This window comes from Dermacentor albipictus, chromosome 3 (genome assembly GCF_038994185.2).
Source record: "Dermacentor albipictus isolate Rhodes 1998 colony chromosome 3, USDA_Dalb.pri_finalv2, whole genome shotgun sequence".
Lineage (NCBI taxonomy): Eukaryota > Metazoa > Arthropoda > Arachnida > Ixodida > Ixodidae > Dermacentor > Dermacentor albipictus.
Window position 1 is genome coordinate 77097113 of NC_091823.1, and position 26086 is coordinate 77123198.

Sequence of the window (26086 nt, forward strand, 5' to 3'; positions counted from 1 at the left end):
CATGTCTATTTTAATTTTTCTCTTTTTCTTATTATTTCGATTGTACCGGATGCAAGAAGCAAAGAGATATCATTTTTGTACATAATCTGACTAGTAAAACAGTACGAAACCCTCGTAAAATACTTGACAAGGACAAGGTTCACCCTGACTGAGTGTATTCGCCGACTGCACACCTATAGTAAAAGAACAAGAGATACCTCTGGGTCTTGATAAGGCTATTTTTCTCCATTACAACAATGGCAAAGACGGTCATAGTTTTACATAGCAAAATATTACCGGAAGATGGTAAAAAGTTATACGATTGAGAACGAGTACGCAGTAGAGCTTGCAAGAAAAATAGATTGATGCAAAGTGCGCTAATTAAGTACAGAACCAGTTGTCTATATTTATATAATAAGCCCCACATATTGACAACAAGATTTCTCTAATCTGGAGTCTGTGACCACTGTATTCCTTGAGTTCTGACTGATGATATCGCGAAGCAAGTCCATAACAAAAATATTTAATTTGCCTCTATTGAACATAATTGTCGTTTTCAAAATGGCAACCAACGCCAACCTGACGGTCCCATATTTTTCCTCATGGGCTTAGTGTACAAAATCTTCGCACTTTCCATAGCAGCTGCCATTTTCCCTACACTCAAATCTTCTCGTGAAAGACTATAGATTGCATCTTACTGTTACATTTTTGACTGACTGCAAGTGGAACATTTAGGAGAGTGCAGCAAACTGCGTGCAAGATACCTTCTTCATCGGTTGTAACCACGAGCGATTCGCTGAATTCACTGGGCCCGATGACGTTTTCTGCCCTAAGTCGAAACTCGTAGGCGGTCTTTGGGCGCAGTGAAGAAACCACGTGCGTGGACTCTGTGGGGTCGATCATCGACATGCGCGAGTCACGCTTCCATGTGCCTGGAACGGAACATATGCGAGTAAAGGTAAGTTTTCACTATACAGGCAGTAGGCAGTAATAATGCGGCCACGTAAAAACGCCTCATTAATTCGTCGCGCAATGAGATACCGTCCTTTTGCTTCAGCCTTAAGATTACTGTGCTTGCGATCCGGCGCTACAAATTAGAGATCAATATATGCGGATACGCGCAATGAAGCATTTAAAGCGAATCTGTATTTTGTATCTTCCTTCGACTTTTCCAGTGATGCTGCAGTCGCTGTTTTGCACGCCGCATCGGAGTGTGTTGGAAAGCACATGGCAAGAGTGCGGAAGAAGAGATGCGCGACGTCAGAAAGCATGTCTCGTCAGGAGGAGCGTGACCAGAATGCCCACTGGAGCTCCCTGGGAGTCGCCACAGTTCCCTCTCTCAGCGAAAGCATTGTCGAAGCTGCGGCGTTTGCTTTTGTGCTTCCGTGCAATAGCCCGACGAGCAAGTAGAGTGGGGAGGCTGAGAATGAGGAGAACCGAATCTCCTAACCATTCAGAACCAGACCCAGTCGTCAAACGAGTGAACATCAACTTTACCATAGTTCGTTTGTGGCAGTTCGCTTACACACTGGAGGACAGAGGCAATACCATGTCAGAAAGCATGCGTTGTTTAGGGTCTCTTCAATACAGCAAAAACTACAACCACATGCGGCAACACTTGCGGACTGAGTGGATAAACGTAAATCCGTTTAAACGTGAACGTTTCTGCTATTTCTGAAAAGAAAGCATCTTGCAAATTTCTCCTCCCGGAAACTTACGCAGGGCGTGCGAGACGCAAAGCCGCATTAAAGCACCGCAACGCCAAGACGACACTACACACGAGCAGCCCAGAAAATCAATAGTTCTGTACCCGACGCGATATTTTAACGGCTATGCATTGCCCGAGCTGCTGGGTTCAATCCCAACCACAGCAGCCGGATTTCAATGGAGGTGACATGCAAAAACTATCGTGTACTGATGTTTAAGCGCGTGGTAAAGAACCCTATGTGGTCAAAATAATTGCATAATCTCCCGCTACGCGTACCTGATAATCACATTGGAGTTTTGGCACGCTAGGCGCCAAAATTTAGTTATAGTTTACCACATCGACCCGGACTACAACGGGTCATTCACTTGTGCACAGTGCGGTGGACATAGGGACACACGTTGTGGGGATGCTCAACGCAGGCCTCCTATCTGGAGGACAAGGACGAGTGGGACGACGCTGGCAGGAGCAGCGAGCTACAAGACTAACTCTGGGCTCTCCAGAAGGTCCGCGAAGTGGTGGAGAACTTAGGACTCCCCGTCCCAACGTGCGAGGTGCCCTCTACACCTTGACGAACTGTCAGGTGCCTTTCAGGACCCTTTTTGGAAAAAAAGTTTCACCCCCCCCCCCCCCCCCACCACCACTTCGGCCACGATGCGATGAGTCGCGTGAAGCAATGACCATGCCAATAGCCTACAACTCCGCTTCAACCAAACTGGTCTCGCTTTGTGTCCTGTGCATACTTGGAGAATTGGTGCACGCAAAGGGAACGTCACCTTACCACTATTGTAATGCAGCAAGTGCCCTATGACACTAACATTCGCCAAAAACAGCACTGCCAATTGCCGTAAATTAACGCAAACACAACAGAAAGCTTCGCTTACCCCGATTCCCACACTGAACAATTTTGCAGCTGTCATTCTGGTTTCTGCAGTCATCGAAGCCAATAGCATGACATTTGAAGCCATGTAAAATTATCGTTCGAGACACCCAGACGTATACTATAGTTTAACTTTCAGAGCACGGATGGCCAGAAGTCCTAGGCTGCATTACCTAAAGGCATGTGAGGTGTCTGAATATTATCAGATATACTACTGCCGCAATATCCCTATGAATTGTGCCCTCACAAAGCTTCCAGATTAAATATCCGGAATAAAACAATCATCTACAGTGGGGAAAGTCGACAATCATGGCGCGACTTGCAGTGAGATGTGCATTCAGCTATGTTTACGCTATAATTGAAATACTTCATAACTGGTGGACTCGCTTCTAAGTATTGTTACGTACCTTATTTTGAGACTGTAGGTCAACCTTTTCCTCTCTTTAGAAAATATTGCCCATAGTGAGCTATCAACCAATATTCGTGACCAAAGAATCTCCACCTATATTTCCGGACAAAGCTAGCCAAAGCACCGAGCTAACAGAGTTCGTGCTTCGCGCTCGCCGTAGAGTACGTCTGGAGATTATGCAAATTGGCTTTGAGAAATGCTGAATATCTAACGCACTCGATGGTACCCAGTATGACGTGGTTTTGGACGCTGAGGACCAAGCATCTGACGAGAAAGGCTTCTCTGGAAGTTCCGACGAGGATGCAGTTTGTGGGATTTACTAGCGAGATTTAGTAGCCGAGCGTACGGTAAGTAGTCATGTGTCACATTTAAGGTACTTCTTAAAAGCGAAGCTTTCTTTGCCTCTTCCTTGGACTTTCCCACTGCTGCTGCTGTTGTCGGCACACCGCGTCGGGGAGAAGGAATGGAGGGCAGGAGGGTTCAGGGCGTGTGTACATGACAGGAGCGAGTCAGAGAGGAAAGGCGACGCGGCACAACTCATTTGTGCCCCACGGCGTCGAATGTGCATTATGCCCTCTGGAACTTCCTGAGCGTCGCCACATTAGTTTCTTGACAGCTGTAATTATCCGTGACTCCCCTCAAAAGTATTGCAGAAACTGCCGCGCTTCCCTTTCTACTAACGTGTGAGCCCAAGGGGGACGTAGGTAGAACTGTAGGGAGGAGGGAGGAGAAGAGGCAGTTCCCATGCAAGGGGGGAAGGGGGGGGAGGAGACGAGAAGGCAAGGAAACCCTACTACTATACCACAACGGTAGCGGGACGCTGGATATGGCTAAGTTCAAGGTACGGTAGAGTACGTTCCTGCTATTTATGAAAAATAAACATCGTGCAAATATGTCAAGCGGACACATTACGCAGGGTGTGCCGAAGCAAAGCCACATTAATTAAAGCGCACCGAAGGGTCTAGGCGGCACTATGGAAACGGTCGACCGTCACATCAACATTTCTGCGGCCCCTGTGGTAGCGTTGCGGCTATGGCATATGAATTTACAAAAGTTGGAGCAGGCGTTTTTAAACAGGCAGACTTGCTTCCCCAATAAAAAAGAAATATCATTATTTCACACACTGGCCCATGTTAGTCTCGTGCCGGCCCCGTTCGCATGTTAAGTTCGCCTATCTTGTTGCACAGAGAAGTGCGAAACACTTTGCAAGCCACTGCCATTTGGGTGAATTACATGGCTAGAGTCCTATAAATTTATCTTGAAGCGAGCAAAGGTTTACCTACCGTCTCTATGCTTGTATTCCAAGCGGTACTTGTTCACGGGGCTGTTACCGGAGTAGGGCGCCGTCCAAGAGATTGTCACCGAACGACTTGTTGTCTGCGATGCCTCCAAGCCACGAGGTTTCTCTGGGGGTTCTGGACACGAGTATGAAAAAGTACGCGGTGTAACCTCAAATGCACCACTGACAGTATCATATGTTTTAGGCAGGCGCTTGTGTTACTGTTGCGTGAAGCTACTGTTCCTCCTATTGTTGTTTGTGTAGAAAGCTACCAACAAAAAAGTTGACACTCAATGAGTATCCTTAAGTGATTTGAATGCGAAATCACTACGGCTTCTCTAAGTTATCCCCTTAAATAAAAGTTCTGCTTTAATCCACCCTAATACACCTCGCTATAATTTGTACCAACTTTAGTCCATTTTAATCTACCGCAATCCACTTTAATCCACCTTAATGTACTTTAATTCACTTGACTTCACCGCAAGAATTCGAAGTGGGAGCCGCAGCAGATGCAGCGCCGGGAACATGACGTCATCATTTGGTCACGTGGGTTTTGGTAACATTGGACATTAACGACTGAGGCCGGATGGACGCCGGATATTTCACTTCATGGGGCAAGCAGGCTTTCACCTTAGAAGTAAAAGCGAAGGCTGATTGTCACTCGACCAGGCAACTGAGCTCACTGATATTTTGTTTTCGTATATAGATTTTTCGCGCAATGCTATAGCATACTTGTACACTCTTCTGATTTGTCCAGAAGCCCGAAATTTTGACCAACCATCCCCCTTATACGGGCACGGCCGTAAATCTCCCGAAAACCTGCCTCAACCCAACTGCGAAGAAGCCCCTAACGGACCACCTCGCACGGCACAGAGCGTCCTAATGGCCATTTTGCGCTAGGTCACCAGCCGAAATCCGATTTAAATCAAAGCCATCTGTTTGTGTGCCTAAACTCAGTACACTTCAGTTTCAGACATGCGGTGTGGAGTGCGCAAGAGGCAAAGCTCTAATGTGCGTTGCAGAATGACCCGCTCTTCTAGGTTTCTTTTGCCACAGCGCACTCTTTGTATGCTGTGAGGTATACTAAAAGTAGAAAGTGGAAACTGTCACGAGGCATGACACGTGCTGCTCAATTATACAAGTGTGCACGCGCCGTCCCGGGTCACAGCACGAGCACCGACACGTCAGATAACTGTGCTAGTAGACATTCAGAGCAGTTTATGACGTTACTTATACAAAAAATGGTTCGAACTCGGCAAGAAAGCGTCACTTAAAAAAAAAAATACGAAACTTTTTTCCTATTTGTCTTCGCCTTAGGTGTCCTCATACCCCCACTCTACGAATCTGCGGAATTTGGGGTGGGGGCATGAGGACACCTAAGGGGTATGAGGACACCTAAGGGGTATGAGGACACCTACGAATCTGCTGAATTTGGACCTATCATGGAGCCCGCATGTTTCATACCTGAAGAAGAGATTATTGACAATAATACATCTCCTCAAATTTCTCGGCGGAAAGTCATGGGGCACTTCGGTGCGGTCAATGCTGCAGCTGTATAACGCCTTGTTCCTCGGTTTCGCAAGATACAGCCTCCCTGTGATTGGGAACACCTGCAAAACAAACCTGCGTGTAGTTGAGTTGAGTTGTTGTAGGCTACTGGTGGGACTAGCCTTGCAGTTGCTGCCGGCAATTGCTCCACCGTAGCGACACTTAAAATAATTAAATCACGTAATCCGACACAGACCTCCCAATTACAAATGTTCACTCCTCAGTTCACCATGTTGAAGCCTCGTGGAGTCCCTGCGTGTACTCCAGGGACTACAAGCTCAAGCCCTAAGGACGTGTCTCGGTCTTCCGAGGTGTGCGTCTACAGCGGCAACGATTGTCATAGCTCGAGATCAACCAATAACAACGTACTTGGTAACCGACGCTCTCAGAGCGCATATTCGCCACGTTGCCCGACTACATTCTCACCACCTTGCCGCTCTACCCGCAGAAAGGCCACACGCAGCTATCAGTCGTATGATTGTTGCCAATCGCACCTCATTGCCAATGAACTACATGCCTGCAGCAAGACCATCCACACCTTTATGGTGCCTGCACAGACCTGAAGTACGCCTCACCTTCCCAGGAATCACTAAAAAGGCTAACATGCCGTCGTTTGCCCTGAAGCAGGCCACATTACAACTTATACATGAGGTGCACAGCGGCCGCGTACACGTTTACATCGATGGCTCAGTCACATCTGCAAGTTCAGCTGCTGCTGTGGTGATACCAACAAGATCCATCGAAATACAGCTAAAAACGTCGCATGTATCATCAACGACAGCTGCTGAACTGGTAGCCTTGCGTGCGGCTCTCGATTTCATTCAGGAGGAACCACCGCATGCATGGTCAGCCTTCCGTGATTCCAAGGCAGCCCTACAGAGTGTACTCTCAGCACTGCGCCATGGATCACATGAACAGCTCGTCGCAGAGATCAGAGAAGTACACCATCGCATAGTTGACGAAGGACACGATATCATATATCAGTGGTTGCCTAGTCACTGTGGCATACACGGCAATGATCGAGCAGACGCAGCTGCCCGATCTGCCCATGACGGCGTCAGGTGCGTTGCCATTCCTCTTTCGAGAGCCGACGCAGCGAAAAAACTTGCCGTACTGGCAAACGACCTGACATTGGCTCAGTGGAATTCATCCGATTTCACAAGTGCACGACTTCATACCCTGGACCCTACTTTACAACTCCGTATTCCGCCCGAGCTTCCACGACGCGACTGTACCCTTCTAGTTCGTCTATGGCTTCGAGTAGCATTTTCAAATGCGTACTCCTTTCTTATCGGAATGTCCGACAACCCACTTTGTGACTTCTGCGGGTGCAATGAAACAATCGCGCACCTTCTTTGTGAGTGCTCTCGTTTCAACCCGCAAAGAGCAGTCCTCTCAGCCACCCTAGACAAACTGGACAAGCGCCCACTGTCAGAAAACAAGATCCTTGGACACTGGCCTACGCGAACATCAGCGCGATCGGCTATGAAGGCGCTGCTGCGGTATTTAAAAGACACTGGACTTTCTGCCAGATTGTGACTTCACTGTGTGACTCAGGATTGTACGGTGCACTGCATCACAGTAGGAACGCCTTTGCGGGCTGCGTGACAGTGCCCACAGAAACAGTTTGTGTGTACGTGCGTGTGTGTGTAGTTTTTTTTTAAATCCTTCTCCCTCTCACCTATCGCTTCCCGTTTCCCCTCCCCCAGTACAGGGTAGCCAACCGGAGATAATCTCTGGTTAACCTCCCTGTCTTTCCTTTGCCTTTCTCTCTCTCTCTCTCTCTGCTGAATTTGGAGGTCAAACTGTTGGCAGATATGACATTGAAGGCTCGTATTTCCTCAGACGTACAGCAGCTCGTATTTCCTCAGACGTACAACAAGATGTTACTGCCCAAAAGCAAGTTACAATTTCATTTTATCTTTATTTTATGGACTAACCTGTTTTACACCATAGCGATTTATAAACAAAACAAACATTTCCTTTATTTACAAAGAAAAAGCTGCAAGTCTTTCCTTTAAACGCTTTTGACAGAATCACATCTGCAAGGCGACTTCTTCGCCATTGTAGGAGTAGATAGACAGTGGATCAACAAGTGCTTTCTTCCAGCTGCGACTATTAGTCGACATAAACTTGCACGTCGCATTCCCATTAAAGCTTATAAACATCTTTGTGACCAAAATGCCAAGAAAATAGCGCAAACATTTGGTGCAGCGTCCTTTCATAGAATTCAACTTCTACATAATGATGTGAAGAAAGTACCCTGTCACTCCGCATGCGGCGCACCATGCCATTATCCTGTTCCATCGATAACCGGCACCGCGAACCAATTGAAGTAGGCAAGCTGCTATAAACACGCTGCTATTGAAGAGATATTACAGTTATTCTGTTCGCTTTTAAACTTATTCAAAACTGCCGTTTCGCCCTATGTGTCCAGATTCATGTTTTATCCCCTTGAAGACCAACTGTAACGAAAAATTATCACGCCAGATTCGCTGGAGCAAAGCACAACGCGCGCCAGCTTGGTTGAACAGCAGCATTCTGGCCTACACTTCGGGCTCACTAGAGACATCGTGCTGAGTTGGCGCCTCAGGGCCATGCATCGGGTCAAATAACATGCGCACGGAAAAAGCACGCCGAAAAACGCGCCAATCAACTTGCATATGTTGAGCAAGAAATGCACTTGCATGCCTAGGGGCAACTGAGAGATGAGCAGTCGTGTACGGTTCTGGGACTTTCCCCGCCAGGCTCATGTGTCGTCTGCTTAAGCGTTATGCAAAGCCTCCTAGTATGGAAAATTTGATAATTACCAGCCAGTGACCTTGGGAAGGTTGCATTGATAGTATATACTAAGCATTTATAGGCAATTTAGCCCAATACGAAATTTCGTTGCAGTTAGCCTTTATTATCGGTGAGCCTCGTAAGCATGGACACTACAAAATTTGTAGAAAACGTCATGTAAACGATACAGGCTCGGTTACAATCTTTTTATCCACTATTCAAGCAATATCCTCTTCCTGAGAAGTGCTAAGCTCAATTTAATAATTTCAATCTTTGCAGTCGATGGCTGTCTCTGCCAGTCATCTGCCTCTGTGAACGATTTTTTCGTCATGAGCATCGCGTCGCCATTTTGTAGCAGTGCCTTCCGATCGGTTATACTCAACTCATCCCACCTTCCCTTCACGACCAGCTAATCCATTTGATAACGTTGGCAGAGCGTCGCTCAGACCACTGACAAAGGGGCATGGCATGGGCAAAAGGGGGGGGGGGGGTAGGAGTGGCATAATGCCATGCCCCCCCACCCTAATGCTTGTGTACCAAAAAAGCTGGTATAAAAGAACGCACAGAATTCCCGCCTACATTATCTCCCCTGGTCAAGTGTGAAGGGGGCTTTTCGGTTAGGGATGGGGGAAGGGCTGAAAGAAAAAAATATCAATGGTAATTTAGTAGTTAATTCGAGCGAACTGTGTTACACGTTACGTCACACTTCTTTGAAGTCCCGGATCTATGATTTAAACCGCGTTCGCCACACTGCAGTGGGGTTCGGGAGCTCACTCGACACACGTCCTGTCCCTTCAAGGAGGGATGTGCAACTGATGGTTGTCCGGAGCTGACGGCCGTCAGTTGCACTACATACATACATACATACATACATACATACATACATACATACATACATACATACATACATACATACATACATACATACATACATACATACATACATACATACATACATACATACATGGTGTCCCAGCTAACCTTAGCCAGAGTTTACAAATATGCAAATGTCACGTAGCTGGGCAGAACCAAGGTAATGTTATTTACCGTTGCATAGAGATACTCGAATTATTTTTTTTTCATTCCGCCTAATTAGATATTTAGTCTTAATTAATTAAACAACTTCTCAAATCTTGAAATTAGATTAAAAGTGTCAATGATAAAATTCTACAGCGACATGAAAAGCTCCCGATATAGCTTCCACTTGCTCAATACGTGCTGCATAAAGTATTTTTCCGAGCGTGAAAGACACCCGAAAATGCACCCAATATTGCTGCGCGAATGGCCGCTCGAGGCACTTCGCATTTGCCCGTGTCGCGGGCTTCTTTCGTGCTCACCCGCCGTGGTTGCTCAGTGGCTATGGTGTTAGGCTGCTGAGCACGAGGTCGCGGGATCGAATCCCGGCCACGGCGGCCGCATTTCGATGGGGGCGAAATGCGAAAACACCCGTGTACTTAGATTTAGGTGTACGTTAAAGAACCCCAGGTGGTCAAAATTTCCGGAGTCCCCCACTACGGCGTGCCTCATAATCAGAAAGTGGTTTTGGCACGTAAAACCCCAAATATTATTATTATTATCTTTCGTGCTCGGAAAAACACTTTTATATAGCAAGTATTGAGCAACAAAAAACTGTATCGGGAGCTTTTCATGTCGCTCTACAATTTTCTCAATGACACTTTTCATCTAATTATAATATTTGATAAGTTGATTAATGAAGACTAATTATCTAATTAGGTGGAATGAAAAAAATTGGGTATATCCAAGCAACGGCAAGCAAAATTACCTTGGTTCTGTCCAGCTACGTCGCATTCTCATATTTTTGAACTCTGGCTAAAGTTAGCTGGGACACTCTCTGTGTGTGGGCGTGTGTGTGTGCGTGTGTGTGTGTGAAAGAACAAAAGCGCGCGAAACATCCAAAATAGCAAATAGATAGGCGCTCGCGCTCCGCTACTCAAGCGCTCCCAAGCGACTAGCCACGGATACACGGCTTTACTAGCCGCGGCATCTTGATACAGGCCTTCACGCTATGTGATGGCCGCGGCATCAAGAGAACACGCCGCTGACGCATTGATAAGCGTTGTGAAGCCTTGTTTGATGCGGTGATAAGAGAATGCAGCCGTATATCTTTCAATGGTTGCTTGTAGGCGCTTGAGTAGCGGCGTGCGAGGGCGCATCTACTTCCTATTTTGCGTATTTCGCGGGCTTTGTTTTTTCTTGGAAAAAAAAAGAACCAGGACCACTTCAGAATGAAATAAATGCCTGATTCGGAGGGTATTTGAGGTGCCCTACAACTTCGTAATTGATATGTTGGCGATTCAATCAAAAATTTAAAAACTGCACTAATTAAAAGTAATTAAGTAATACTTCGTGATGAAAAAAATGCTGGCCGTAAGTACATACGACTACGGCTGCTATGCGATCGGTACGATTTCTTTAGAGCTCTTGTGTGTGTTTAAAATCTTGGTCTAAATTTGCTGGGACACCCTGTATGATTGGCTTTTTACACTTCACACATATGTACTTTTTTCCACGGCACTCCTATTGCGAACGCATTAAAAGAAGAAATTCTTAGTTACGCCACCGCTTATCAAGTGCGAAAGGCACGAAAATAGCATCCTATTGCTACGTCATCGCAGCGTTGCGGTCAACGACGGGAGGAAGATATATGTTTAGGATTAAACTCGAGCCCATGTGAAAGGAATACTTAGTTTTATACTTATGGGGCTTCTTTAAAGCACAGGAGGATTATTTGGGCCAATATTTTTTTAAGTCGCGAAGGAAGAAAGTTTGTTTACTCTTGTTTGTTTACTCTTTGTTTACATCTTGTTTACTCGGTCCGCATGCATTTTGATTGTTACTTAGGTTCTGTGTGTTATTTTTATGGTATCGATTTGGAAACCATGTCTGTTCATCGTTATATCTAGAATGCGGGCTCCACTAAAGATATATTAATCATTTCTTTCCAAAAAGTGGACAATCGGCCACTTTCTGTGCAGGTGCTGCTGGAACACCACCCTCATCGCTCGTCGGCCCTTAAAGTGGTGAAGGCGTTTGCGTGTTGAGGACGCCGGGCTTGTGCGACCATCTGTGACTTATAATGCAATTTCTATAAGACCACACGCGTGAGCGAACTGACCACAATTTCCTTCTTTCCTTCCCTCTTCTCTCCCCCTGTGATCTTTGTTTTCCCCTTTCCCATTGCCCGGTGTAGAGTAGCCAACCGGACGTTATCCTGGTTAACCTCCCTGCCTTCTACATTTCTCTTTCCCTCCTTCCCTCCTCCACATCTATAAAGCATAAATCACGGATAACTTTAAGATGCACGCGAAACACTTTCGGCGGATACGACGAGGCATCTCAATAAAAAGGAAAGAAAAAAAAATAATATGCTGTCGTCGCGGAGTCTGCAATTTCACGGGACCCTTGCAGGTCATCGGCAGACGCCCACGCACCCACCCTGGACGAGGACCTGGAAGTTGGTGTCGTCCTTGCCGTAGGCGTTCTCGGCGTAGCAGCTGAACAGCGAGGAGTCCCTGCGGTCCACACTCGGGATGCGTACCACGTACTCGAGTGCCTCAGCTCCGGGCTTCTCTTCAACCACGTACCTGTGGTCAGGTGGTTAGGAGCGGCAGGTGGCGGATATCAATAGAGCAATATTATTGGAAGGTACAAATCCTTTAGCCTTGTATTAATTGTATGCGGTCCACCCTAAACGCATGTTCGAACCCATGCATCGCAACTGTGCCACCTTCTTCGAGACGAAAAATAGCTAGAAAATGGGGAAAGAAGAATGGGCGCAATGTCTTATGTTATAGCAACCTTATTGCTCGGCAGGCGACGCACGGTGACACAATATTGTTTCCTCATTGGCCAGCACAGCGCAACAATTAACAGAGGGAAGCTTCTTAAAACATTCCGCTATCTTAGAGAATAGACAATTAGTTTGTTTGAGGTGAGACTTATTCAAATATGGTGCATTGCAATTCTTATAACAAGCTTCGGCCTCTATAGGCGCGAAGAGTGGAAGAACTTTAACTAGAATGTTTTATTAGCCATTGCTTACAACTATAACTGAAGGATGAAGCTTCAGGTACCTCTACAAAATTTCAAGATTTAAAGCTAGTCGCGTTCTCGAATGTCTAAACAACTTATACCAAGTGTCTTTCAGGCGACATAAAAAGAAGCAGTGCTGGCTTTCGCTTTATTTTGAATACAAAACTTCACATCACACAGCTTGGGTGACACAACGTGGCGACCAACGTGTCGTGATGCTTCATTGAGCTCGCAGGAAAAAAAAGAAATTAAGGTATGGGGTTTTACGTGCCGAAACCACTTTCTGATTCCGGAAACTCCGGAAATTTCGACCTCCTGGAGTTCTTTAACGTGCCCCTAAATTTAAGTACACGGGTGTTTTCGCCCCCATCGAAATGCGGCGGCCGGGATTCGATCCCGCGACGTCATGCTTAGCAGCCCAACACCATAGCCACTAAGCAACAACGGCGGGCTCGCAGGAAAAGCCAATGTTGCACAGTGAATCATGGAGGGGTGTTGAATCATGAACTTTCACAGGTTTGCGAAAGCACACCTGACGTTTGAAACATCGAGAGGCGTACAAGACATAATGTATTACCACCTACGCGGTAATTTATATGCGCGTAATTTTTATTTTAGGAATTGAGTGTGAAATAAATATTCCGTACTATGCCGCAATAGTCAGCCTATAATAAACTAACACCCACCTTTCATAAGTTGTTTTTATGTTCCAAAATGCCAAGCAATTCCTTTTAATTCGTTAACTCGCTTTCTTTAGCCCTCCTTCATTGGACGCCCATACTAGCATCAGGATACGTATTGGTCAAGCTTATTGGCCAACCGACCACTTTTCCCGCCCACCCCACCTTTTCCTCGCTCAACTAAAGCAAGGCAAGGACATCGTGAGAGAAAGGGCTAACATGTTTCCTCAACACTCCATTCACAAACTTATTGACAAATCGTATTTTAAGCTGATTTCGTAGCGTCCCTTTATTACGCTAACAATCAATACTTTGGCTTCGGTCATTTTTATTCACTGTATCCTATAGCGACGATTAAATGGATCAGTTAAAAAGTTTGGTAACATTTGCTTGCTGTTGTGCGTTTCATTTCGAAAATGTCTCTGTGTGTCTGCCTGGTTGACTAAAGAGTAAAAACTTATTTTGGAGTCACCAATGAAATATTTTCAGTGCACATATTTGATAAAATTCTCGTTCATTCTCCATGCCTTGACACCACAGGAAGTTCTTAGCAGCAATTTTTGTATCTCTCACCACATGAACACCACGTAATATTAATTAAGTTAGTAGGTATGGTAAATCTAGGAGATGTGCATAAACAAAAGCCAAGTAGGTTTAGCGCAGCTTTAAATTCTTGGGTATTCCTAGTTTTCAGGCTGTTCTAAAACCACGCAGCTGCTCTACATCTGTGTTTCTGCCTCCACGTAAGGCACAATGCACGTACCTTGGTTCCAAGGCAGGGCTGAATGCATGCCTGTCTCGTGCCCACGTGACTGTGATTGGTGGCTCGCCGATGGCGCGGCAAGTGAGAGCAACGTTGTCGCCACGACGAACTGTGAGGGCATGAAACTTGCGTTCGAAGTGCGCCGCCACTGCAGGTTAGACCGAAAGGAAGGAGCCGTACACAGATAACTCTTATACACGTCTCATAGGCTGTCGCCTCTGTGTCTCAAGAAATGACCTAAAAATGTACCATACTTATGTGCTAATATGGTAAGATAAGAAGACGGTATGTACCATAATATCATACTTAGATGACAGACAGCATAAAACCACATTAGCATACTGTTCGTGCCAGAAATATTGAATGTGGTTTAAGCGCAGCATAAATGCTTGCCTCTGGCAATGGGCCTACCTTCCAGCTCTGGTCTTCAACTTACTTCTACAATATTTTGTTATACTGTTATAGCTACCGCATTTAATGTCATTGCTACCGTTCCAACGGGGTGCACACTGAGCGTTGATTTCTACACTACGATGATGATGTGAAGTCAGCACGTCCTAAGTGAAATAAAGGCGTCAGAAGGACAATGACCGTAAGGTAAGCGAAGACCGAAGTTTAACTTGAGTTCTGGAAGCATAAAGCTTGGGAAGGTTTTCTTCCCTTTCGTTTAATTCCCTTTCTCTTCCGTTTAACAAGGACTGATTGTTTGCGCAAGTCCTTCGCTACACTGGAGTCATAATGCGTGAAAACCAGTCCTCCCAGACATATTCTATGAAGGGGCTCCAAAGCTAAAGTATGAGACTTATCCTCAGTTAGTTCACAATTTGCAAGAGTTGTGTAGAAATGATCGACGACGATTGTCAACGTAACCCAGTCACATAACACTTCCACAAAGGTTTGCGCTTTATTAAAGGTATGGTGCGTTTCAAGGCGTATATTTCTTGCAGTCATTATATTTAGGGAGTATTTATTGCTTCAATAGAGCAATAAATGGAGCTAGTTGGTTCATTTTGAATTTTTTAACGAACACGCAGATTTGAAAAGCACCGCATGAAGGAGCAAGACCGAATCACAGTTTTACAGGACAAAGCGCGGATGTTTGTTTCATTGTGTTTGTTGCATTGCGTTTAATTTCTTCATTGCATCCGTAGAGAACGTAGCTGCTGATTAGAAAATCTGTTGCGGGAGCATAGGTAGGCGACAGCACGTGCATCAAAGACGCAATGGCATCCGATATAAAAACGAAAATTTCGATAGCAGTACCAAAAATACTTCAGCTCATGGAGAAACTCTTCAGCGAGTGTGGTGTGCCAGTAGAGTTTCCTCACAAGCAACTTAAAAAAATGGAGCCGGTAATGTATTGCCAGCTCGTGAAAGTGCACGTGGCCTATGAAAAGTTGATTTACTTTGCAACTTTCACTCTGAAAAAAGCAATACTTTATCTTTTTCAGTTGCTCAAATATTTGCCGCAAGTGACACTTCCACCCGCACATGAGAGCGCGTTTATTTTTCTTCAAACGCTGAGAAGGCTGCTCAATTTGATCGAGCTTGTCAATTTTCGTTAGTTCAAAATATTTACTACTTTTCTGTGTTCGCCGACAACGTGTAATGTCAACAATAACTCGCTTCTTGTCCAATCCGAAAAAAGACAGGCAAGTTTTGCGGAAATCGGTACGTCAATGTGGGCCATCCATGTGGTCAGCCCCGAGTTGTAAGTGCAAGTTCCGCGAAAATTGGTGGCGCTGTGCACGAAACACACTTGGATGGTGCTGGTGCTGAATGTAGTGGATATCAATTGATAGACATTACTACTGTCCAAGAGTTTCGAACTCAAGTTACAGAATGCAAGGCATGGTCGAACAGTTAAACATTCACAGGTGATTTTTTTAAAGAAACGCTGTTTTGAAGAAATTAAGGAACATATTCTCTGAAACCATTGAACGTTTTCTTTGTATACTTTCTGTTAATTATTTCATACTGCCAAATGCCACTGACTGAACTAAAAACGTATATTTTTGAATGAAGATGTCTTCTTTTTGTGTTTGCCACTTTCTCTAAACCAAAAAGAAGCCCCTAGTTGGACTGTCAAATATTATAGATGGTGTACTTAAGGAATAATATGGTTAAATTAATATCTGTTAGTACAGTGAAAAGGCCATATTGTAAGGAAGATGTGAGAGAAGTTTCATTGCTGAACTAACATTATTTATAATTCAAATTCTGCTAAACAAAGATAACAAAACGGTCTTATTCATGATTTCTTTAAATAAATGGCACATTTCTAATTTTTTGTTGCGTGAGTTCCCACACAGGCCAAGTGGATGCGCTTCATAATAGGTCTGCAAATTGTGAATTATTTAATGCAAGTGAAAGTTGCAATTTTAGCTGAAAACCCTAAAATTAATAATCCGGGTACCATCCCCTCTTCGAAGAGTTGGTACAGCTAATGTACCGCGATTGAAGCTCGCAGCGACGCGGTCGTGTGGAAGCATGAACTCTTTGCACCGGCGTTTCTATGCTGGCGGCTGTAAATCCATCCACCGACCAACAAAACGGGTGAAATAACCGAGGAAAGCTGTTCGCCTAAAAAAAAAAGTACGCGTACCATGCACGTCGAGCTTGATGACAGTGGATATGCCAGGTCCCACTCCGTTCAGCGCCTGGCACATGTAGTGTCCGGCGTCTGAACGGTCGGCCTCGCGGATGCTGAGCGAGCCGTTTTCCAAAATTTGCACGTTAGCGTTGCTGATGATCACCGCAAACTCGCGACCGCTCTCTGTACCTGAAAGAGAGTACGACAGGAGTAATCGCATCCACATCGTAGATATGTGACGAGCAAGCGCAAGCGAGAAAGGTGACGATTGCATCACATTCATGCCAAGAAAATCGTACCAAATGAAAGATGTAGACGTCGCCCTAGATCAATACGGAGGTCCCGCGTTATCTCAGTGAAGCATTTTTAGAAGGCAGAAACGAATATAGTTAAATCAATCTTAAACGAACCTAAAATATGGCGTTTCACGCGCCAAAACCACGACCTGATTATGAGGCGCGCAGTAGCGTGGGAACTCAGAATTAACGTTGACCAGCTAGGGTTCGTTAACGTGCACCCAAGCGCACGAGCGTTCTTGCCTTTCCTTCTCATTGAAATGCGGCCACCGCGGTCGGATGGGATCGAACCCGAGAACCAACGAGCGTCGAGAAATCGCGGAAATGAAAGTGCCATATAAAAACTCAGACGCACTTTCAACACATGTCGAAGAGAGTGAGACCTGACACAACCTGACTTACATGGCTTGCGTGAAAACAAATGGCAGTTTCAGCCAATGAGCGACGCCTGGATAGCTATAGCAAGGTTTAGTGACACGCTTGAACTACTTGGACCATGTACCAAGAATACGAGGGTGCTGCTATACGCGGATGCGACATGCACTGATGTGCAAAAACTTCAGGCACCTTTAAAGGCTTCAACAGACCTTGTACGACCTGTATTGCATTGCACATTCAGCACTGCGCTGCCCGTAAAGAGCGGCGCCATTGAAACTGTATCACTTTAAGATTTTGAACCGTAACATTGTTTTGCGCTTTTCATTAGTCCTAGAACACTTACGATAGATAGCATGCGGTGTGAATGAAACGTTTCACATCTTTTGTCCGCGCGATGCAATCCTCAAAAATTCTGAGAAGTATTTGAGTCAAAATAATAAGCCGTGTGTGAGCCACTACGGCGGTTGGTTGCTATAGCATCTACCTTCAATATACGGCATAAGTAACGTGTTGCTTACATATATTTTATTTATTTATTTATTTATTTATTTATTCATACTGTCGATCCCATCAGGGATCATAACAGGAAGGGCATACATAGTTATCTTGCAGTGTAACAATAATAATTAGCGCAATAATAAGGTTAGACATATTAAACATGCAGTTAGCAATATATGTAAACATTTAGGGAACAGCACGGCGACGGCGACGGCGAATATTTGCATCGAGTGACCATATAATTGCTATCACAATAATATCAGGCTTTTTTGCGCACAGTACGCGCACCTGATTTCTCCAAGCATGAACCTGACAACGTGGCATGAACGATTGCTCATCGCGTTGGATCCCGCCCACGGCGGCCACATTTCGATGGGGGCAAAATCCCTAAAACACTTGTGTACTTAGATTTCGGAGAACGCTAAAGAACACCAAGTGTTACGAATTATTCCGGAGTTTCCCACTAACACGTGACTCATAATCAGACCGCAGTTTTGGCACGTAAGACACCATAGTCTAATTTTTAAATTGGAGTGTTTATACCCGCTTTTTTGTATTGCCGAGGCAAATTATACACATGACCAGTAAATCAACATTTCTGCTCTCTGGCACCTCATTATGGGGCCTCGTACGTGCACTAAGTGATTACCTGTGCAGTCTTTTTGTTAACATGTGTACGTTTCGGGCGAATGCGAGTAACTCAAAATAAAACAAAAAACATTGATAGAATTTCCGTGGTATGATAACTGCAGCACGGTGAAGTGAAGTGGCACACTGGTAAAAGGAATACAGCAGAGAATGAATTAGTCATTATTCGGCGTGTGCATTGCCCTAACTATAGCCATAGGGGCTAGATCTTGCAGGGATCCCCACATAGTGTACTAGCCGTATAGCTACTCTACATAGACAAAGATAGGAGGCAGCAGCATAAACGCATACTGCAGTCTTATTGAATTTAGTTATGGAGCACCAGAACTAAAAATACAAGGGCCTTGCTACATAGCTTGCTCAAAGTACCATTTCCTAGCCACTGAGGTCTCGCTCACCTTTTCAGAAAGCAAGCTCATTCGAATAAACGCCGGTCTGCTATGCGTGGCAAGTCCAGCGCTGGCGATCTTTGGCGTGTCAATGCTCGGCCTATCTTTCTCAGCGTGATAGTGTAATCTTATTTATGTACTCGCGTTACTCACACACGCTAGTTATCTGCGCATACATATTATACAAACTCCTGTTGAATCAAAACAAATAGGGCCATAATTTTCGTGCCCTTGAATTGCACATTCGACGATCAAATGATGTTGCAGTAATTACAAAATATGTTGGATTTTTGGACCAATAAATACAGACTAGCTTCAGCTTCGCTAATGACTATAGAGTTAATGATAGGCATTTCCTTTTTGCAAGCTTTTGTAGCTGAGACAGATCCATCGTGTTTACGCGGCTTGCATGTTTGCGCGGTTGATGAAACCTGTTCATAGCTGAGAACATTTTACGAAACTGACGAGTTTCTCAGACATACTCACGGTGTTCCTTTTTCCATCGAATAACCGGCACCGGAAAACCCTCCGCTTGGCAATCGAAGCTCACCGCTTGGCCCATGACGGCAGCCTTGTCTACTGGCTCCTGCCTCCACGTAGGAGGAACTGTGTGGAAAAAAAAACGAAAAAAGGCGCTTTGGAGTGTATATATCATTTGACAAGCTTATTGGTGCCTGAGCGAACAGAAATATGTTTCTCACTGTTTCTATGCGCTCCTACTAATGTATACCACAGGTACGCGGCGGATTCGTGAGCCCCTCAAATATTACTGGCCTTTCTCCAAGCAAGACTCCCGCGAGAGTGCTGCTCCGGATGGACCACCGACGCCACCGTACTTTCCTTATAAGTCACCGGCCCGTGAACGTCAGCCAATGATCACGCGCTCTTACAAAAGTGAGGCTTTGTGAACATGGGTCCTAGCTATTACAAGAACTTCAGTTTTTACTGGAATTCGCTGCTCTGAAGTAAGCACACACGCATCCTATTTTATACATTTACACATACGTTGCGCATATGAGTTTATTTGAGGTAATAAAACTTCGCTAACCAAACTGATAAAGACTATTTAAGCTCCGCTATTTTGTAAGTTTTTCTAAGTGCATGCTATGTATAATATTGTGCATTAACTATGGCAACGGCTGTCACCAGTGTTCTTTCTGCCTCTTCCAACGGATCTTTATATTATTCCTCCTATTACCCAGTGTCCATAGGGGCATCATAAATTGTTCCTCTTGGTGACCTAATTCTCGAACATGGCTAATGATAATCTTGAGCGATCATAATCTCGAGCAGCAAGTGTTCATCACTATCACAGTAAGATAAACCCCTCCAAGCTCCAGAAAGGTCAAAGCTAAACTGGCGAACGCATAACGAGTTCAAATTCAAACCGAACTCACCTCGGACAATCATCGTTGAGCTATAGTTCGACGACGTTGCAGGGTTCGATGCGACGCAGGTGTAATTCCCCGAGTGCAACTGGCGCACTCCCGTGAATGAGAGAAACGAGGTGTAGTCGTTCGCTTTGGCGACCGACGCTTCCAGCTCCGGATCTAACGGCCGTCCGTCTTTCAGCCACTGGATGGTGATTGGCAGATCACCTTCGGAGATGATGCATGCTGCGCCCGCCCTCTTGCCCTCGGTGAGGTCGTCCGGGAAGCTGAATGGACTCACGAGGGGAGGAGCTGAGAGAAAAGAGCACTGCTTCATTAGCTGATATATCCTTTAGTCGGAATATTGAAGTGCCACAACAGCGGGTTTCGAAGACAAGGCTAACTGCACACGCTGTATGCGGTCTATGTAGCAGATTTCGTTGTTACAACGAAGCTGTTAGCCGCTCGGTGGTCCGAGTATTTCGCGTCCGCGTCCCCCAGCAGTTGTAGTGCTCGTTTTCAACAGCTTCGCTGGACGTCAACTTTCGCCTAAAGCCGCCATGGCGAATCAACCTTTTAGATAATTGCCACAATAGTCACGTAGAATATCGCGTCTTTCTTTAAAGCTTCGTGCATAATAGCTCTGAAACCGTGTATCGACAGTACAAACTTTTGGGCAAGTTGGTTCGATATAGTTGCTGGCGCACGCCCTCGTCATTCGCGTCAAGAGCTTACCGAGTCGCTCAAGCACTAACGCCGTACCTGTAAAGCAGCTTACACCAAGTACACCAAGTGTAAACCAAGTGATTTTTTGTTTTATACCTATACAGAATTTTCTTTTTTGCAACATTGTATGTGGCAAATAACACTATATCATAATCATTAAATTGGATTGCTCGAAGAGGCGGACACTACTTTCTTAACAATCATCTTACGTCACATATGACAATTTACGAATTGTATTGGGTGAGTTGGTAGGACATATTCATCTGAAACAAATTTTCAATATGGCATTGGCTTAGAGATAGGTGACATCAAGTGAGCAGTAAAATTGCGTGGTCATTCCAGTTAAATATTTAACAGAACGCCGTTTTATGCATTGAAGCACGAAATTAACTGGATCCCAAATGTATTTTTGTCCCAAACATCAGGCATTAAGTGGAGCAGGGGAGAGGGCAGAGGAGGATTGCAAGATTGGCTAAAAGTGCTTTTTCTTGATCGTAGTGCAAAAATATACCAGCCTACAAGGCACATGTTTGCACCAAGCGTAATCTTCAGAGGTGCAGCGCAATGTATTTAAATATGGCGCCAAAAGCGCCCCTCCCCCATGAACCTGCCAGTTTGATACACCAAGTTTCGGGAACGTATGCGCTTGCGTTGCCATTTGCTTTGTTATTCTTGATTTAGAATACGTAAATGTATCTAAGTCTGTAATCGTTTAGAAATACAATGTCTGCAACTTCTTTAATGTTTTCATTAGTTCACTATGCGCCCCAAATGTGTCATAATGGTCCCGATAGTTGTCGCGCGAACACCTGATTCGGTGTAGGTGCCCATAAACCACGTTTGTCGGAGTGTTCATAGTAAAGACCACTGCTTGTCGTATATTATTTTACTACGATGATAGCAACAGTGCCAAAAAGACAGTTTTGAGACCATTGGTGTTACACCAGGTGTTTCTTGCGATGCTGTACTGAGCAGGATGTACCATAGTAGGATAAGATAGACAGACTTTCGGACCCGAGCCTAACGCAAGAAAGGGAGCAAGATGAAGGCGAGTCGAAGAAAGAGTATTAAAAGGCATTAAAAAAACCGCTGAGACTGCGCATCAGGAGCGTTTTAAGCCAACTTGTCAGAAAACAAAAATTCAAACCAAGTTTTCTCAGAACACTGCTTTTGCTGGCAAAAGAAACAGTGTCTCTGTAACCACGGTGCTATAAAAATAGAGATTCTTTTGCATTGTTCCTGAATGCTTGCGACGCTTACTGAACCAAATAAATGCATTTCTCTCACAAATTTGATTTTTATTTCCAGCATTGCCTAAGAAAATGGCTTAAGATATTAGTCTTTGGTACAGAATGGTGAAAGCTGCCGTCATTATTTTGGTTAAAAGCAAAGCACAGGGCATACAAAAGTATAAGAAATATTTGGAGCTCTTTGCCTATATAGAAATTTTCAGACATATGCCTTCAAACAAAAAAAAGCATTAAAATATAGTTTATTATTGTCAGATGAATTCTGTGCTTCTGTACCAAACATATCACACTAATGGAACGTGTTTATTACAAACAGTCCGAAAAATGTCGACTACGTTGCTTCAAAATCCGCAAAGCTACAGAGACAGTTGTAGCTAAATACCTAGGTCTGCTATCCATGCACCCTTAATATTATCAAACTGCTATCATTCTGAGGATTCATTGCAAGTGGATACGCATTGCGAACATACAGGCTTCAATTCGTCAGTATATTTTGTGTCGTATAGCAAATAGCCAAAACTTAAAAAATGAATTTTAATAAAAAATGCATTTTCATTTATCGTGCAAGTCCTGCATGCCTGCCTTTCTGAGTAATCTCGCTCAAAGTGCTACTGGGACAAGCAATTTTTTAATATTTTGTATAGGTTGAAAACAAGAGAAGCACGGTACAATATGCCTACCTGAAAAAACTTGGGCTAATGCTTGCGAGTTAACAGCAAGGAATACGACCTACATTCTTTCTTTCAACTTATTATTGCTTGAGAACATCGAAAGCACAAAAGACTTCTAGCTGCGATAATTCAGCAGTAGCAGAAAGCTGCACCGGTAGCATTTTCTGGGGTAAATATACTCTACCGATAAGTTTTGTTTCGCATTCTCGCAGCATATTAGCGCAGACATCAGGCATTAGATTTTTGTTACTCGGCTGCGAAAAACGCTCAAAATCACAGTATTAAAACATTGAACGATACATTATATAGAAAAAAAAACATTACCGAACGATTTCATAAACTAAATAAAGGATGTCGAAAGCAGGATAAGTGTACTGTAAAAAAATGCCAATAACAGAAACGCTAGCTGGCATCACGATTGCTCAACCCTCTCCAAACTTCGTTTCTCAACAAACATATGCAAGGCGTTTTAGCCTTGTGCTGCAAGTAGAATTTGTATGTGTAATACGAAAAATTTGTTACACTCATTTTTGCCACGCGCGGCAAAAGAATGGAATGAACTTCCCTCTGATATTGTTTCCATTAATAACAATGAAAATTTTCTAAAAGCACTAGCTACCACTGTATAAAAGCAAACACTTGTACGAACTGATGTTGGTTGTTTTTTTATGTTACTTGCGTTGTGCCATGTCGTACTGCTCTATTTACCAGAATTTCAGCTAATATTGTGTAATTAGCAAATATTGTGTGTAAGGTCGTAATATATTTCCTCCCTATTTCTTGCTTAACCCACTCCCCCTTTACTGCCGAAAGGCCCTTAGGGTAAATAAATAAATACTAATGCGCTTCTGATTCCCTGAAGCCCAGCGGTAGAATGAAATGGTTGGGGAAAGTGTACATTGGGTATCCCCCCCCCCTCCCCATTAGGTAGCAGCCCGTCATAGCGCTAAATATGAGCCTGACACGTTCGCTTCCTTGTATTACACCTGTAAGATGAGAGCAACTTCATGAGATTGGGGGGGAGATCTGGATGTCCCAAAAAGGTCGCAGTTGTCAAGCAGTCACAGCAATAGCAAGCTATTAGAATATTACAGGAAGTATCGCTCGCATATTCATGAGGAGCAGGCTTTGCAGTAAACGTTAGCTTACCATCTAAATATGCTTGATATGTCGGGCACCCAAAGAAGCACACGAACAAATTTCACTCGATGACTCCAAGCGGTCGTGCTCACAACGCTGGCTTGATAAGTATCACCGGCAGCGGGGAGCGTACGTGCTTGTCCCAAAACAAACATTCCGTGCTGCGGCTCCTGTCACCTACTTCGGCTGCGCGGTGCCTCGGAAACTCAGCAGACCATGTGACCTCCAACATTGTGCGTGTGGACCAGGCATGCGATGTCGCACCGGCACGGCACAGCGGCACCGATGGCGACACCAGTAGAACGTCACGAGCACTCGTACAATTACTAAGGCAATAATATCATGCACTGAGGAAGACAATCCCACTGACAGCTCAAAGTCAATGAATGCGCCAAGTATAGCTCCGACGCTGCCCTTCGCGAGACTTAGCAATTCCAGCCGTACAACCGACCAAATGTGTACAGTAGTAGTTCTCAACAGATGATATTTGAGTGGCTTTCTTGGGAAGTATAGTCACGCGATACCGGTGTCGCATGACTCACGTTGCACGAGCGATAGTGACTCACCCATTGAAGCAATCTGGAGTCTTTGTATTCGGGCACCCTTCATTTTTGCGATAGTAATTAAAACTGAAAACTAGGTAACAAGGCCGTGTTGTAATGCTGAGAATCACCGAGATGGGAAACGTAGGGCCGGTTAAATCCACGTTGATGAGAAGGAAGCACGGAGCATTTTCTGCTTTGTGACTCAAAGACCGAAAATAAACGTGTCGCGTGAGGCAGGACACAACAAAAAATGGCTGTGGCTTAGCTAAGGTTAAGCCAAGGATGCGAAGCATACTAGCCTTTATTTTAACGCGACAGCGTTAAGGAGCTCGTGTCGCAGAAAAGCCGGTGTCGTCGGCGTCGGCTCAGGCGTGCGGCGCTTGCTCAGGCGCACGTTTCGTTGTCGCGCCGAACGCTGCGTTACTCGACGCTCACCGCGTCCGATGCGTGGGGCGACGCCGCGAGCGACGGCGCTAGTTGGAGCCCCGTTTCTTTTCTGTCGTGACGTCACAGTGTCACGTGGTATTCAAGGCGACGCCGCCGCGCCTGAGGAGCTGGGTTGAGCTCTCGTAATATGCTTCGCATAAAAACACATTGAAAATTGTAGTCTAAGGCCCGTATTCACAAACCAACCTTATCTTAACGCTATAAGGCGCCCTTTTATAAGGATGAGGAAAGTATAAGGTTGAGAAAAGGCCAAGGTATGATTCAGAAGCGTCCCTTATTGCGTGAAAAGGCGTCCTTATCGAAGGCGGCCTTATCGTCATAAGAGATGAGCATGGGTGCGAGGCTATGAACTTTTCTTGGCCTTAAACCGCTCAGTTATTAAAAAGGAAACACATTTTTGTCGCTGAGAACAATAAATATAAAAATTGGATGGCGCATTATTACGCGTTGTGAAAAAGCAATGTGAAAAGAGCGAGTTCTAGCTGTTGCGCGTCTCTCATCTGCAGATGAGAGACGCGCAAAAGAACGGCAACGCGTGTTGCCATGGCAACACGCGTTGCCGTCTTTTTTTTTTCTCCATTTGCGGTGCTTCATTTTCCATTTCCATTTTGCGGTGCTCGAGCGCAGTTCCTTCACTTTTTCTCTTCTGTGTTAGCGATAACTTGCGTTAGACGCTGTAAATATTGCGCGTATTTATTTATTTATTTATTTCCTTATTTGTTCATTTATTTGTGTTTTGAAGTGTTCGTTTGCTTATTGCAAGATCTGTTGTGGGAATGGCCACTGAGAGGAAGAAAATCAACTTTACGGAGGAGGAGCGGGGAATTTTGATTGACTTGGTGACGAGAGAGAGCAACGTGCTGGAGAACAAGCGTACTGATGCGGTGTCCCTGAGCGAGAAGAAAAAGAAATGGCAGCAGATAGAACAACAGTTCAACAGTAAGAACGGGGTCCACCCGCGCACGGAGCATCAGCTACGCAAGTGTTGGGACAACTTGAAAGAGAAGCGGTGGCACGGGCGAACCGCGATCGTCTGGGCTCGGAGCAAGTGGTAGGAT

The 26086-nt window shown here is 44.9% G+C and overlaps 1 protein-coding gene across 3 annotated transcripts in view; it reads right to left on the reverse strand.

The window, feature by feature from the left end:
• LOC139057416 (cell adhesion molecule Dscam1-like) overlaps positions 1-26086 on the reverse strand; it is a 336268-nt gene that overhangs the window by 18415 nt on the left and 291767 nt on the right. For 2 of the 3 annotated variants that reach the window (XM_070535633.1, XM_070535632.1), the window contains exons 11-17: positions 20277-20561; positions 19366-19485; positions 16683-16859; positions 14078-14225; positions 12038-12186; positions 4257-4388; positions 744-911 (exon numbers count right to left, since the gene is read on the reverse strand). In XM_070535633.1, coding sequence (XP_070391734.1) covers positions 744-911; positions 4257-4388; positions 12038-12186; positions 14078-14225; positions 16683-16859; positions 19366-19485; positions 20277-20561 — 1179 coding nt within the window. The remainder of the gene's footprint in view (positions 1-743; positions 912-4256; positions 4389-12037; positions 12187-14077; positions 14226-16682; positions 16860-19365; positions 19486-20276; positions 20562-26086) is intronic. The other variant, XM_070535634.1, reaches the window with a different exon arrangement.